The 10992-nt window shown below is 35.3% G+C and overlaps 1 protein-coding gene across 5 annotated transcripts; it reads left to right on the forward strand.

Moving 5' to 3' along the window:
* The first annotated feature begins 1862 nt into the window (after positions 1–1862).
* On the forward strand, positions 1863–5495 carry LOC107926084 (prohibitin-1, mitochondrial). 5 transcript variants are annotated; one of them, XM_016856879.2, is made up of 6 exons: positions 1863–2005; positions 2761–2948; positions 3218–3334; positions 4354–4524; positions 4614–4826; positions 5077–5495. In XM_016856879.2, exons 2-6 carry the CDS (start codon positions 2772–2774, stop codon positions 5266–5268), a joined length of 870 nt encoding a protein of 289 aa, XP_016712368.1. In that variant the 5' UTR covers positions 1863–2005; positions 2761–2771; the 3' UTR covers positions 5269–5495. The 5 variants fall into 5 exon arrangements, with proteins under 5 accessions (XP_016712368.1, XP_040947886.1, XP_040947889.1 ...); XM_041091952.1 differs by having other exon boundaries at positions 1918–2001; XM_041091955.1 differs by lacking the exon at positions 1863–2005 and adding an exon at positions 2018–2102.
* The last annotated feature ends 5497 nt before the right edge of the window (positions 5496–10992 follow it).

Consider the following 10992-nt stretch of genomic DNA (forward strand, 5'->3'; position numbering starts at 1 on the left):
ATATACAATGTAAGTACCTCAGCTTGAAGTTGGAATAGCTGCTCTGCTGTGTAATCTAGATTACACTTGGCCTTCCATCAAAATATACTAAGCTTTTATTTTAATTACAAAAGAAGATAATTAATTTGTTAGTATTTTAAAAGTGTATACTATTATATATAATACCCCTACCTAAGTATGGTATCATCGGCTCCGTTAACCTACTTTCGCTATAATTACTATTCATTTAGAATTTGGGAAACACACGAGCTAATATTTCTGACAAGCAAAATTACTTCAAGAGAACAACTATCATTTATCACTTACACACTTACAACTTGAGCAACACCACACCACCAATCCAGCGATGACTTTTAAGGAGACCAGTCGGCTAACCAAGGATCGCCACATGACCCATTGGACACTCGTTTGATCCTCTCTCTCCCCCTTATGCCCTCTTTACAAATCATCCTCAATTTTATTATACAATTCTCTATCTCAAAATGTGAATTAACCTTTAACCTCCAACGTAATTTGTTTTACGAGTTCTTTATATCAAAATATCAATTGATGTGAGTAAGATTTCAATTTTGTAAAATTATGTTATATATTAGATATAATGCCAAATTTATACTAACTAAACGTTAAAGTTTTAAACATAGTAGCTCAAATGACAATTCACTTGCACTTCATGTTTTTTTTTAATTTTTATGAACTTTTTATGTTTTATTGAATTTTAAATATTTTTATTTTTTATATTTTTTGAAATTATTTGTTGACATCGTATAAGATAAAAAGTGTCATGTCAGTATGAAAATACACTTATATTGCCAAAGCTGATTGCCACACCAACATCGTTAAAATTTTTAATGTTTTAGTCTGTTTTTTCTGTTAAAACAAGAGATTTGACTTTTTTTTTTAAAGGTTGAGAGCGATTTAGCTTAAGAAAAGAGAGCTAAATTGACAAAAAAATGTAAATATTGAGTCTTAAATTTGATATTATGCCTATATGTTATTTAATTTTTTTACTAATTCCTGGACACATGTTATAATAAGTAATAATTGCTAGAAGAATAAATAAAAGAATTGAAACAAAAAAATAACGTTAGTCTCGTAATCCGTGTGACCTTAAACAATTTCTTTGCTCCAAATCTCTTTAAGTCAACTTAACTCTTAAAGGTGAGAATTATCGATGGAAATTCTCTAAGGCACCAAAAGTAAAACAGAAGCAACGGAATGAGAAATAAGCAAAGAGAAAACAGAAACCATAAAAAAAATAATATTACTTAAGAATGAATGATTACAAATGAGAGCAAGAGTTCTATTTATAGTTGAGTTCCCCATATCCAACAATATAATTTAATCTACAATGAGATTCTTAAAGGATTTACACGATCTAATATTACAAATATTCTAAAATTACTTTCCATATTTACCAAGGTCACTCTAATTTTCCTTTAAGTAGATGGATCTCCCAGTTCAAGTGGATTAAATAAATCCCATCTAATAAATTGATGTCTATAAAACGTTCTATGTATATTCGTCATAAATTTTGATGCGTAACCTGTGACAATTGTACTAACATTTTCAACCTAATTTATTAAAAAAAAAGTTGTCAATAAAAATAAGACATGGGAAATATTTTTATTAAATTTAAGTAATTTTTGGATAAAATAAAATGAAAACAAATGTAAGATAAAAAAAGTTAAATAAATGAAAGATTATATTATGATTTAAGCTTTCATATTATTATCTAGTCACCAATAAAATGGATTAATGGTGTGAGGAATTTGACCGCCAATCTTATCCCAACAACATTGGTTTCTTTGTATGACTGTTCCTTACGGAATGAAAATGAAAGTTTATTATCTAAAAATAAAAATACACAAAGGAATAATTAATTAAGTAAATAAGATTAGTTAACCCAAGTATCGGGGTCGACTGAAAACAAAACCTAATATATAAAACCCTAAACCCTACCTTTCTTCTTTCGCTATTCCTCTCTTCAAAAGTGGCCTTTTTGTAGGTATTTCGATCTTCCTCTTCCTCCTTTCTTCTTTTTTTTTTCCAAAGAAAAGTTTTAGATTATATTTGTCGCGTTTGTTTGTTTAGAAAATTTGGGCGTAAGTGATCAGCCTTTTGGGTGCTAAATTGAGCGGTCTCGTTTCCCTCTTTATTTTTCTTGTTGTTGATTCGTTTCTCTTGGTCAAGGCAGTGCTACCCGCCATTGTCAAAAGCGGCAGCCTCTTGTTTTGAGAGCTAGATTGTTTTGCGGTTTGATGAAATGACTGGCTTTTGTTGAACTTCGTACGCTGCTGAGGGAAACCCATTTGCTTAGCAACATTTTGAATGAATTTATATTGGCTGTGTTATGTTCTTTGTGGAGGCAATAAATTTTATTTCATGACAAGGAAATAGTTTGGGTGCTTACACTTCTTTCTGGAAGATATGACTTATAAATCCTAATTAGATTGGGGGGGGGGTTGATTTTGGAGCTTCTTCTCCAATAGAGAGTGTAAACACGGATGTGTTTGCATAGTTGCTTTTTCCTAAGTTAGAGTTGCTTAAACCATTTCTCTGACATCTCATATTGGGGTTTATGTTGATATAGGCATGCTCTCTTTGTTTATCATTTAGATCTTTGTTTCTTAGCAGTTGTTAATTGGTTGATCTTTATCTCATCTTCTGTATATAATGTTCCAAAATTGTTTGATGCTTGGTGGATTTTTTTAACACCTTTGGAATCTTCTGCAATTTGACATCGAATGTTTAACTTGTCAGCATTGAGTAAAATGAATCTCAACAACCTCAAAGTTCCTAAGATGCCTGGAGGCGGAGCACTTCCTGCTTTGCTTAAGATTGGAGTCATTGGTGGGCTTGGCCTCTATGGAGTTGCCAATAGTCTCTACAACGTTGATGGAGGGCACCGAGCAATTGTTTTCAATCGGATTTTGGGCATCAAAGATAAGGTAATCATTCTACCAGTTTGCATGTTTATTTAAAATGCATCTCCTTCCCTTTATCTGTTGTTTGCGGATATTATAGTGCTTTGTGGAACTTGCTTATTAAGAATGGCTATGGCTTCTATATTGAATTGATTAACTAGCAGCCTTGTGCTATCCTTTCTTGAATGACCAAATTTTTTTCTGCTGTCCCATTGACATTCTAATTTACCTTTTTTTTTTGACTTAGCCTCTGTCTAGCAGTATGTCATGAGGTTTAATTCTTGGTTCTGCAGGTTTATTCAGAGGGGACGCACCTTATGATACCATGGTTTGAGAGGCCTATCATCTATGATGTCCGTGCAAGACCTCATTTAGTTGAGAGTACTTCCGGTAGTCGTGATCTCCAGATGGTAAATGCTGATTTTCAATTTTCACAGACTTTTTCCTATCATTACCTCATTGCTTTTTAGTTTCTAAATGTAAAAAGATACTATCTGGGGTTTAAAAAATTAAAATCTCGCCCTATTTTATTTTTGTGCTTTATCAAACGTCATGCTTTAATGCTGGTAAGATGAAGGTGGTTTTTGCGGGGAAAGTCCTGCAATGTTATGTTTGGAAATATGAACTTGAAAATTTGGATTCTTTTTTATTAAAATTGTGAAAGTAGAATGCATGCATTATTTATAAATTAGTTAGATTCAATATGATTATATGTTTGTTACATAGAAAAGTATGTATTTCAAATCTACAGATATCTATAAGAATTTCAAATCCACCACTAATTATGTATCCAACAAATCCATAAATTTGAAAAATAATCATGAACTTTACATTTATGTGTTTTATTTCTCAACAACTCTATTTTTTTAGATCCCAATCCATACTTTGAAATGTAAATTCCCAAACGCAATCTAAGCTTAGTGTTTAAATCCTTAAATTTTGAATTTACATCCTCAATCAATCGGATAAATATATTATTTCTAATTGCTATATCGAAGCTTACTAAAGGAAGAACATTAATTAAAAGAATATATTATTACTTGCTATATTTTATACAAAGTATTAATTTTAAACGTAATCTTTTCTTTTCCTTCTATATCATACCTCCTATTGAGTTTTTCATTTTTTAAAGTTATGTAACGGTTCTTCCATCTTTTAAGAATTAATTTATTTGTGTCTATCCAGCCTCTGATATGGTCATATGAACTATGAATACAATATTTGAAATTTTCTTTCTTTTTACCTGCGAAATGTTTCATTCAATTATATGAAAAGGCTCTATAATGAGAGGGTGAAAATTCTTTTTGATGCTATAACATACATGCATTTGCACAGTTATATTAGGTGAAAATTTAAAATAGAAAAATGTTAACAGGAAGTAATGCCTTAATTAGACACTAAACCTGCTTCTGAACTGTATCCTCTGCAGGTCAAGATTGGGCTTCGTGTTCTCACTCGCCCCAAGTCAACTCAGTTAACTGAAATTTATCGAACCCTTGGTGAGAACTATAATGAGAGGGTCCTGCCTTCAATCATTCATGAAACTTTAAAAGCTGTTGTTGCTCAATACAATGCTAGCCAACTCATTACACAGAGAGAGGTAGATAACCTGTCATACATTTTTGATGCCCGAAGAATAGCGTAGATGGTTTATATTAATTGTGTGAAGTTGAATTATTGTGCTTTTAGAATGTCAGTAAGGAAATCCGGAAGATTCTGACTGAAAGGGCAGCTTACTTCAACATTCAACTTGATGATGTGTCCATTACAAGTCTGACTTTTGGGAAGGAATTCACTGCTGCAATTGAGGCGAAACAGGTGGCTGCACAAGAAGCCGAGAGAGCTAAATTTATTGTGGAAAAAGCTGAACAGGACAAGAAAAGTGCTGTTATCCGAGCACAGGTGAGATACATAAAATGGAACTAAACAATCTGGCCTTGGTAGTTTTTCTATAAAATTTGATGATAAAATGCAGCTAAATGGGAGTATTAGGTAGATCTGATATCTTTACAGCGTTGAAGATAATCTGAAGCATATTTGGATGTCAGTTTTCTGCTGTTCTCAGAAAATTCTGATATTTGGCTTAATATGATAAAGTTGATTGATCTGTTTTTTCTACTACAGTAATTTATTTGTTTTTTCTGGTTTACAGGGAGAAGCCAAGAGTGCCCAACTCATTGGTCAAGCAATTGCAAAGAACCCAGCATTCATAACATTGAGGAAAATCGAAGCTTCTAGAGAAATTGCACAGACCATTGCAAATTCAGCCAACAAAGTCTTCTTGAACTCAAAGGATCTATTGCTGAACCTTCAGGAGATGAATCTTGAATCCCACCCAAAGTAACTTAGTTACTTCAATTTCATAGTTTTTCAATAAATCAATTGTGGGAACATTAAATACAACACAGTCTGTCTTCTTTTGTTTTGGAAGGATTTTATTTTGTCCTAAGGATTAGTGGTCAAACATCATATCAGTTGGATCTAGGGCTGTTTAGTTGAGGTAGAGAAGAGCTATTGGATATATGTTAGTACTGCAATTTTATATTTTATTCAAGTTAATACCTTACGTAATGGACCTCTAATGGACCTGTTGGATGTGGATTTATATAATTTGGATTAAGGTCGAGTTGTAGAATGATAGTAATCCAATGCTGTTTTGGGTTTGTTTTATGTAATTTGCTTCAACTATTTGACGCCGCCAAATAAACCCGAAACAGCATAGGATGGTTTCTGGTTTGGTTGGCCACCCCTAGGCTAGACCTGTTTGCCCTTGTTAAACCAGTTTGAATTGCTTCTACTAAAATTATCACCCGAAATATCTGGTTGAGGCTACCAGAATATTGTGGTGTTACGCGTTATGCTGGTTGTGGCTACCAGTGTCAACTCCTGGGTGGCTTGCAAGTTGTACGGTATTATTGACACCCGAAGTGAAGTCCCACAATTTGTTTTAAGATTAATTTGGATATTGTGTGATAAGTTGTAATTTCAAGTTTTGTGGTATTGTTGAATTTCTTAATTTTAATTTTAATTTCATAAAAGAAATATTTACTGATGGTTGATTTGAAGTGTGTGAATGGAATACCTTCAATTATGTTTCAGTCATGTTTTCAGATAGTGTTCATCGGTTTATTGAGAGGAAGATGGCACTGATAGTTGTGATCAAATTATTAGGGAGAAAAATAGGATTCAATACCTTAATAAGGTGTCTTTATTGTGTAACATCAAATTATTTCTATCTTGTCTAGTTCTAGGATAAGGATGATTTTGACAAAGTTTTATTGGGTGGTCCATGGGTGGTCTTTGGACATTATTTGTCACCGAAAACTTGCTTGACAACCAATAGAGAATTGGATACTCAGGTAGTTTGGATTTGTTTACTTGAGTTATTCGAGGGCTATTACTCTGATTTTTTGCTTTGAGCTATTGGAAGAATGATTGGACCTGTGATTCGTATCGATGCTTGTATTGATGCGGCAGTTAGGGAGCGGTTTACTAGATTGGTTGTAAGTATGGATTTGAAAAAAAACCTATGATTCCAAAAATTAGAATCAATGGTAGATTACAAAGAGTTGAGTATGAAATGTTACCTAACATTTGTTTTACGTGCGGGCTTTTTGGTCATAGCTCGGCGTTGTGTTCCGAAGCAAATCGACCACAACGGGGATGGGGCTGTTCAAGGCGGTTCAGAGGTTGAGAAATCAAGATTACAGGCTAAGTGATGCTGGTTGAACAACGGTAGAGGGGGAAACCACGGAGTTTATCGGAGGTGAAGGGTGTCGATAATAGTGGTCTTTCAGGTGGATCTAGATTCACTATGTGAGAGGCCAATGGGGGGTGAGACAAGGGTCGATAATCACACAGAGAGTGTCAATCTTGATGGGGTTGTTGGTTTGGAGGCAAGTGCGTCGGTGATTTTGGTTAGGAAAGGGTCAACTTTAGATGAAAGGAAACTTGCGGGATCTTCACTAAGGAAGGAGGGTGTTGTGGTTGATAGGGATTTTGGGGTTAGAAAAAAAAGATGTTAGGGTTAAAGGTAAAGGGGTTAGTGTGAGCCTTGGGCCTAAGGCAAGTGGGAGGGTCTTAAAGCCCAACAATAGTGGTGCTGGGTTTTCTTCAAAGAAGGCTGTTAGTGGGTTTGTTGTTGGAGATTTGTTGGGCTGTGTTGGTATGGATGGAAGTTTGGGTCAAGAGAATGTCAAAGTTGTTTCTTTAAAGCCTGGACAAGTCAAAGCATATGGTCTTTCGAACTGTTGAGGTTGGTTAGCATGGTGCAGGGTCTGGGAAGGAAAATATATTGTTCAAGTTTGGAGCCATAGGGAAAGAAATAATGGGGGAAGGATCGAATGTTGTATTAGAAGATATTCTTTAAAGGAGGAAACCTTCTGATGGTAAAATGGGTTATATTGAGCAACCTACTATGGAGTTATCGACGACCATGGAGGGAATTGTGGGTAATTTAAATCAGGCCCTGGAGCAATTGATTGTGGAGACTTTTTCATTGACGGTGGTTGAGGGTATGGCAGCAAACTCTGATCGAGAAGTTGCAATAAGCTGTTAGTGTTCTTGGATTGTGGCTTTCTGTTTAGGTTCTTATTTCAAGTGTTTATGGATTTAAATTAATTTTTTTGTTTACTTCCAAGTATAGGCATAAGTTTAGTCATGATATATTTTGTTTATTTGAAACCTGGGTCAGTGGTTTTCGTGCTGATGAAATTATTAGCAGAACGGTGTATTCAAATTCTTGTAGAATTGGGACAAATGGTTTTTCTGGTGGAATTTGAGTACTCTAGAGTGATAATGTTATTGTTAATATTTTGGGATTACATTCTCAGGTTGTGCACGTGAAGATTAATAAAGGCCAGAGTTCGTCAGGGTTTCTCTTTTCGGCTGTGAATGCTAATTCCCATAGGATAACAAGGTGTCTATTGTGGGATTATTTAAATTCTGTGGCTGATTCAATTGATGAGCCTTGGCTTATTGCTAGTGGTTTTAATTCGATTTTGGACGTGTTTGAAAGAATAGGTTGCGCGGCTACATTTAGGAATGGATGTGCCTATTTTCAGGAGTTTTTGTTTACTAATGGTCTTCGAGACTTGGGTTGTTGTAGGTCTCATTTTACATAGAGTAGATGAGAGTTATCTCAATGGTTGGACCGGGCTTTGGGGAATTTGAATTTTGATTTCTTTGCGCTTGGTTGTTTGATTTAGAATATGCAACGTTTGAAATCTGATCACCATTCGATCTTAGTGTCTCTTAAGCCTTACCAGGTTAGGGGGCTAGACTGTTTCAATGTCTTGACAGTTGGATGCTCCATGCTGAATTTAGGACGTTGGTTAGTAGCAACTGGAATTCTGAAGATTCAGTGGTGAATATTCTAGAGCAGTTTCAAGTAAAGGTCCAAGACTGAAATAAGTGTGTTTACGACAACATTTTTAGTCGTAAAATACATATGATTCATGAGCCAAAAAAAGTACATCGGATTTTAGAGTTAAATTCGTCTGATAGGTTTCGTATTCGTGAGCTGAAATTGAGACAAGAATTGAAAGAGCTTCTGAAGCATAAAGAGCTCTTATGGTTTCAGAAGTCTCGATCGACTTGGCTCATGAATGGAGATAGTAATACTTAATACTTTCACGGATGGACCCTTGCGACGTAAAAGGAACAAAATTGAGGGACTTAATGTGGATGGTGTTGATTGGTGTTTTGATCTTGTAATCTTAAAACATTTTGTTGAATTCTTTAAGAGTATCTTTTCTGTGAATTATTAAATTGATGGGTTTCTGCCATGCAAAGGTCATTTTCTTGATTTATCTCTGGTGGAGAAGTGTGGCCTCGAGCTGGAGGTGATAGATTTAGAGGTTGGTAAAGTAGTCTTGGGAATGGCTCCGCTTAAGGCACCGGGAGTTGATGGTTTCCATGCAAAGTTTTATCAATCTCAGTGGGATACTATTGGTCCTTCGGTTTGTTCGATGGTGTGTCTTATGTTGATGGTTTGGGAAGCATCACTAAGTTTCGTCCGATTAGTCTTTGTACAATTTTATATAAGATTGTCATTAACACAATTGTTAATAGGTTGTGACTGTTAATGTCGAGGCTTCCTAAATAAAACCAAGCTAGTTTTGTGATGGGTAGAAGCATTTTAGACAATATTGTTATTGCTTAGGAGTTTGTGCATTCTTTAAGGAATTTTAAGGTTATAAAATCTGACATGATTTTAAAAATTGATCTCGAGAAGGCATGTGACAAAATCTATTTGGATTTCTTAAGGGATACACTTTCAAAAGCTGAGATTTTATCCATGTTGATCATGGTATCTATGAATTGTGTCTCGTCGACTACTTTTTAGGTTCTTTGGAATGGTGCGCTCATAGATGAATTTAGGCCTTCTCGGGGGTTACGACAAGAAGATCTCTTATCTCCTTATTTATTTGTGTTATGTTTGGAAAGATTGAAACATCTAATTGATGAAGCAGTTGACAAGTGGAGGTGGAAGCCTTTGTTGCTGTCTAGGAGAGGTCCAAATTTATCACTTTTATTTTTTTGCTAATGATCTTATGCTCTTTTGTGAGGCGGATTCGAAGCAGGCAGAGGTTGTCAATGATATTTTGAATACTTTTTGTCACTTCTCAAGTAAAAAAGTGAATAAGAATAAATCTCAAATATTTTTCTCGCCTAATGTTCCAAAGGCTTTAGCCTCTGATATTTGAAGGAAGGTGGGATATGGACGAGTGGATGATTTCGGGATGTACCTTGGACTTCTAATCATTCATAAGAGAGTCGGGGTTAGCACATTCGAGTTTGTGGTTAATAAAGTCTATAATAGACTCAATAGGTGGGAGGCGAAGAAGCTATTAACCAGGCATAATTACATTAGCAAAGTCAATGCTTTTATCTATTCCCAATTACTTTATGACTACAGTTCATATACTTGTCGCTGTGTGTGGTGAAATTGAGAAGTTGGCCCGTAACTTTATTTGGGGCTCCACTTTTGATATTAGGAAGCTGACTTTTTTGAAATGAGATGATTTTTGTCATCTGGTAGAGGTTGGGGGCTTAGACGTAAAAAGTTTAGCTGATCAAAACAAGTTATTCCTATTGAAACTTAGCTTCCAATTGTTAACCAAGACTGATGATTTATGGGTTAAGATTATGAGGAGTAAATATAAAAATTGTTGGGTGTTGCCGAACTCTATTGCTATGAGTAAGTGTTCCTATATATGGAAGTCTTTAATGAGGATCTGGCAAGATGTTCTGGATAATGTCTATTGGAATATAAGGGATGGATCGTTGACAAACTTTTGGAATGATAATTGGATACGTCAGGTGGGCCCTTTAAGGAATTTTTATATGGGCTCCAAGAAACTAGATGACACTTGCGTGTTTATGATTTGGTCAATGAGAGTGGTGATTGGGATTGGAGTCATCTTAGAAGTTTCCTATCGAACCTAATTGTTTTGCAAATATCTTTGGTGTTGCCACCTTCACTGGATGTGGGGAATGATCGATTGTCATGGAGATGGGCGACTAGAAGTTCTTTGTCCACTACAGAAACTTATAGAGGTATGCATCCCTTTGGTTCAACTGATAGTTCTAATGTTTGGAAATTGATTTGGAAAGCTAAGGCACCTCAGCTGGTTAGGGTGTTCATTTGGTTATTGTGGAAGAACATGTTGTTAACTAATGATGAAAAAGTTAGGAGACATATGGCTTGTGAGGGCCACTGTCTGAGATGTAGCAATATGTATGAGTCGGTACATGCTGTTAGGGATTGTTCCCTTTCATGGGCAGTTTGGAGCACAATTGTACACCTCAGGAACAAGTATTTTTTTTCTCCTTACCACTTGATGAATGGGTTGTATGGGACTTGCAGAACATAGGGGATTGTGGTAGTCATAAGGTAGATTGGCAAACTTTGTTTCCTAAAGTGTTCTGGTTGCATTGGAAAAAATAGAGATGAGAAGTTACTCTCCACTATCGACGCCTAGTTTTCATGCGAGACCTATGGTTACCATTATGAAATGGTCAGCTCTGGAAAGTGGTTGGGTTAAGCTCAATATAGATGGTGCAG

Source organism: Gossypium hirsutum, chromosome D04 (genome assembly GCF_007990345.1).
Source record: "Gossypium hirsutum isolate 1008001.06 chromosome D04, Gossypium_hirsutum_v2.1, whole genome shotgun sequence".
NCBI lineage: Eukaryota > Viridiplantae > Streptophyta > Magnoliopsida > Malvales > Malvaceae > Gossypium > Gossypium hirsutum.

Bases quoted from the DNA above. Each gene is read 5' to 3' on its own strand.
- LOC107926084 (XM_016856879.2), top strand. From the start codon at position 2,772: ATGAATCTCAACAACCTCAAAGTTCCTAAGATGCCTGGAGGCGGAGCA. The intron at 2,949-3,217 runs GTAATCATTCTA...TTGGTTCTGCAG, and splicing joins TTTTGGGCATCAAAGATAAG to GTTTATTCAGAGGGGACGCA. The intron at 4,525-4,613 runs GTAGATAACCTG...TTGTGCTTTTAG, and splicing joins AACTCATTACACAGAGAGAG to AATGTCAGTAAGGAAATCCG.